General features: G+C 39.6%; 1 protein-coding gene across 2 annotated transcripts in view; it reads right to left on the bottom strand.

Annotated features, from left to right (window-relative positions):
• The window catches only part of LOC114557067 (high choriolytic enzyme 1), an 8,471-nt gene extending 6,702 nt beyond the window's left edge, over nt 1–1,769 (bottom strand). Inside the window, exons 1-2 of one of the 2 annotated variants that reach the window (XM_028580350.1) lie at nt 1,657–1,769; nt 1,130–1,261 (exon numbers count right to left, since the gene is read on the bottom strand). In XM_028580350.1, the coding sequence (XP_028436151.1) occupies nt 1,130–1,250 (121 nt within the window). In that variant the 5' untranslated portion in view covers nt 1,251–1,261; nt 1,657–1,769. Of the gene's footprint in view, nt 1–1,129; nt 1,262–1,478; nt 1,580–1,656 lie in introns of those variants that run through there. The other variant, XM_028580342.1, reaches the window with a different exon arrangement.
• Between the last annotated feature and the right edge of the window lie 3,211 nt (nt 1,770–4,980).

Genomic DNA, 4,980 nt, shown 5'->3' with positions numbered 1-4,980 from the left:
ATAGATAGCTTGAAGCGTGTGAGGAAAAAAAGTATAAAGGAGGAGTTATTCTGATGTTGATAGAAACACTATGGGTACATGCTCTTAGGAGGAGGTACTCATTCTGATGTACATGTTGTTCATCCTTGGGCAGACGTGTCTGTATGCTCACGGTTGTCCCAGTGTCATGAAAGTTTGTTCACTGTTTGAATAAAGCTGCACTTGATTTGTAATTATCGGACTGGTCGTCATCTTTGAGGTCTCCCAACATCATTTCTGAATCATCACCCGATATCACTTGGTATGTGTGGGTAATAAATAAAGTCTGCATGAAGTAATAAATCATTCATCCTCTTTACTAGTATCATGTTTGAGTTTTACAACTTACTTATAAAATGTCTTTAATGATATCGCAGATTAAATAAAAAAAAACTTTCATACTGACCAAATTAAGTAATTTGAGGGTAAACATAATTACAGAAAGGGTTCCAACCCATTAATCGATAGGCGATATAATTAACACATGAAAAATGAGACCTGACATCTTGAATCATGTGGCACTGTTTAACACATCTGCATATTACAGGCATGGTGAAGAAGTGCTAAAAGTTAAGTCCTCGAGATCGGTCTCGCCTCGGAATCGACAACATTTTTACTAAATCTTGTCTCAGTCTCAGATAAAGGGGACTCAGGATTTTATTTCAAGACCGGGCAAGACCACAACTGCCTTTTGACTGTTTTATCAAGGCATTACTCATGATATGGCAGTAAAATAGATGATTGAAGAAGAATCCTAATTTGTTTTTTGTGTGTTTTTTTTATGGGAGCATAGATCTTTCAGATCAATTTGAGGAGTGCCTATGGTTAGCATTTTCCACATTTTATTGTGTCATGCAGTGTGGGACTCTCACTGCTCTGGCCCACGTTCAGCCTGGACAAAACGTTGCAACACATATTTTTAAATTGAAATGGGGGTGTGCAGGCACTCTGCATTTTTCTTACCACGGGTTTACAGACACGTCTCTGCTGATTGGGTATCACCGAACTTGCTAAATTACTTTTTATATGAGATTTTACATACTGTAGCTCATGATCTTATTTCACTGCAATGACACTTTGGTAGCTCTAAAACAAAGTCACTGCAGCTTACTGTATTCGGGGCCGATGGTGATGGGCACGTAGACGTAACTTCCAGTTTTGGGCCACATGCAGCCTTTGGTCACGCAGGGGTCGGCATTCCTCTTTAAATTTGGCATAATGTCGCCATTCATCAGGAGCGTTTCTGCAGAACAACAAATAAACAGACACTTACGTTTGACGTGTTTGACAGAAATGGACCAATGAGCCAAGGCTTTTTCAGTTTTGATTAATCCATCCCTTATTTCTTCTATAAAATGTAAGAAAAAAATGAGAAAAAAAACTTTTGTTGGATCAACAGTCGAAAACCTAAAGATATTCGATTTACGCTGATATATAAGACGAAAACAGCAAATCCTCACATTTAACAATCTTAAGACCAGCAAAAACGTCATTCAAGCCATTGCTAAATGAGTTGCTACAAAGCTAATTAAGACTATCAGCTCCACACAACTCGCTGTATTTCTCAGTATGACTATGTTCAGAAGATTGTGTCGTCCGGTGACTTCCCCACGCAGAAACTCAAGTGAAGATAATTACCTCTTCTGAAGAGTCCATCAAAGAATTTCTAATAAGGGAAGAAGTTCCACTCTCTCGATACTTCTGGCTTCTGAACTGGTTGCAGTTCCACCAGAGTTCCACTTGGGGCGCTCACAGGCTCAATCCGAGGGGCGGGATAAACGGTTGTCTTTCAAATTCCCTCTGCATGCAATAGGATAGCGCTACAACCAGACAGAGCAACGAAGAAGGTAGCGGAGCGAACTTTCGGAGTGTCTATTTGCACCCCCGGTACGAATAGCCTCGGCCACACAGCTGAGCTATTTACACCCTGTGACGTAACAACAAAAAAACGTTACTCGCGTGCACCGAAATCATGGCGGACGTTCATCTTCCATGACCGCAGAAACTGGCATATTAGGAAAGTTTTGTCTCTAAAGTTTATAACGATTGAATTTCTAGCGGAAAATGGAAACTAAAGTTGCGCTTTCTGTCTTCAGTGAAAGCATACAACCGTTGGTTTGTTAGTTAGTACCTATTTTTTTGTATACAGTATGGTTACCTAGCAACCGAGGCTTGAAGAAACCAAGAGGTAAACAGTTGTTCAGCTTCCTGAAAGAACTGCTAGGTGAGTGGTTAGTATGCTTACCTTTGATGTGGGAGTTTGGAGTTCAATTCCTCTGTGTGGTGGTCTTATTTTTTTAAATTTGGATTGGATAATTTGCATGCAATTGCGCAAGTCAGGACCCGCGAACGCAATTTTTTTTTTTGTTTTGCAGGGTGGTAGGGGAAGACTCATGAATATGCCTGCTCTGGTTGGGTTGGTTAGGTTTAGGCAAGAGGAGTGGGATTGGTTATGGTTAGGGTAAGAATGTCAGGGCGATAATATTCCAAAAAGGTGTAATACATGAGTAGTATGGATAACTGTGTGTAAATATATGCCAAGGTACTGTAAATGCACAGGGGTGCAAATAGCATACATTGATATTTGTACCAGACGGGGTATTAATAGAAGACATTGCTGTGTGCACCGGCAGGGTACTAATAGCATTCATTTCTAATTGCACCAGGGTACGAATAGCACTTCTAATTGCACCAGGGTACAAATAGCATACACTGCTAATTGTACCAGGGTAATTGTACCAGGGGTGCAAATAGCCTCACCCTTAAACTTTTGCCGTATCCGGTCGGCAAAACTCCAAACTCATCTTCCTTTTTTTAAGAATGATTTCTGTGCCATTCTTTATTCTTTCCTCAAAGAAAAGCTTAACTCAAAGTCTTCCAGAAGACCGCTGTTCCCAGCAGCAGCAGCCATGAGCCCCGTCCACCAACTCTATACACGATGTGATTGGCTTGACCAAAATTTAGTTTTTCCAGCTCGCAAGTCAATGGAGAGTTACTAGACTCCCCTGGCTGCAAAATAAATTTGCTGCTACTAGGGTGCGTCTAGATTTCTAGGCTAACGCTATGGAGCTATACCTCTCAAAATCCACTTTTCTCAGGATATAATTTTTTGTCTAGTAATTTGAATGTTGCATTCGAAAGGGGAGGCTAAGAAAATACACACTGATGGGTGTTTTTTAAGTGGCTTTTTTGTTCTAAAATGCCTTTTAAAATGTCAGTGACGTCATACACATCATACGGCCAGAGATACTGCTTTACGGCAAGCTCTCAAGAGTTGCTTCCTTTGTTTTCTCGAGGCATCAACAACACAGCTGACAGGTTGGGCTCTCCATGTCAATACACGTGCTAGAAAGAGGGTTGCTAATGTTTTAAAGACTCTGGTTGTAATCAGTCCTTTACTGACCAATCAGCATTCATTAGCAGAATGCTAGCGTGCTATGGGCAACAATGACAATCGAAAGAAAATCGAAAGGACATAAGTACTCGTTTGTTCAACTTTCGACCTATAATCAATGTTGATCTTGCAAAAACTACAATCAAATCTGAGATTTCTCAACGACAAACAGGCGAAAGAGACACATTTAGCCGTCTAGCTCCATAGAGTCCCATTCATTTAGCACTCGCCTGCGATCACCCCCAGTGAACTCTGGTGGAACTGCAACTAAATTCGGTACAATGGGGCGTAGACAGGCTCTGAGTCCATCATGTTATTTTTAATCCTCCGCGTCTCCTTGGCTACTAGCAACTGCTCAGAGGAGGGGTGGAGGTGGTGCGCGATCAGGTAAGGCTTGTATCATGTGGACACAACGACAGTGTTGTTGTCATTACTTTGAATTCCTCATGGGTTAGACAGAAACTACGTACAATAGCTTTAATTAATGAGTTCATTGATTATCATTATTATCAACTGTTGACAACTTATTTTATGTTGATCGAATAACTTTTTAGATTCATTTTTCAGCTCTACACTAAGTCTTATGTGTTGCCATCATGTATTTAGAGTTAGATCATATAAAACATCTGTCTTACTTATGCCAGCATTAGCTCTCTCGATGATTTTAGAGACGTCCATTGACTTTTCTGGAAGCAAACAGAGAAAACAGATGACACCAGAAACAATGGATTTAACTTGTCAATTATTTACATGTCAGATTTGAAATGAGAGGAAGAGAAAAGATACAATTCAAGGTCAATGTTTGAGGAATTTTATAATTATTCAACTCACTTGTTGGAGCACCTGTTGTTCCCTGCAACACAAAGGCACGACATTGCACATTATTAAATCAGGTTTTCTACCGTTTCATGATAATTTGGTTTCTGTCAAGTGAAAGACATCCTCATGAAAACGTGCTTTTAAAATATTGTATTCATTTAAATTGAAGGATAACATGCTCTTTTATGGATTGCAACAATTCTCCTTCATCTTAAAACATAAAATCCTTTAAAACACCAACTAAATCGGGGGTGTCAAACTCAACTTCACTAAGGGCCACACTTGTAAGTAAGAATCACATCACGGGCCAGACATGTAGAGTTTATTGACATGCTTTTATTTAATCAAAGTCAAACATATTTGACTGTATTATTGCATGTCTCATATAGCTTTCTCACTTACAGTTATGTCGACATAAAGCCCTAAAGAAAAAGTTCCTTAGCCATCATAGAGTTTTGCAAATCAAGCAAAACAACGATTACATCTTTTACAACAACCTGTTTCACAGCCTAAATATGAGAACTCTGCTTCTGTGGGAATCCCTGTGTCTCAAAGTCAGCAAATCTGCCAAATTCTGCTTTGAGTGTCACATAATTACAATTTGAAAAGAGTTTCCCGTCTTTTTGGTTTCTGCACAACTAGGCGGGCCAAACTCTATTGTGAACCTAAATTGATGATGATGATGTGAACTAAAGTATTTAAAAATTGCACCACACTCATAACAAAGGAGATTGTTTTTACGCCAACAG

The sequence above is a fragment of the Perca flavescens genome, chromosome 1 (genome assembly GCF_004354835.1).
Source record: "Perca flavescens isolate YP-PL-M2 chromosome 1, PFLA_1.0, whole genome shotgun sequence".
Classification (NCBI taxonomy): Eukaryota; Metazoa; Chordata; class Actinopteri; order Perciformes; family Percidae; genus Perca; species Perca flavescens.
Note: the sequence above shows the minus strand (reverse complement) of the source record. Positions and strands in the feature narration are given on the sequence as shown.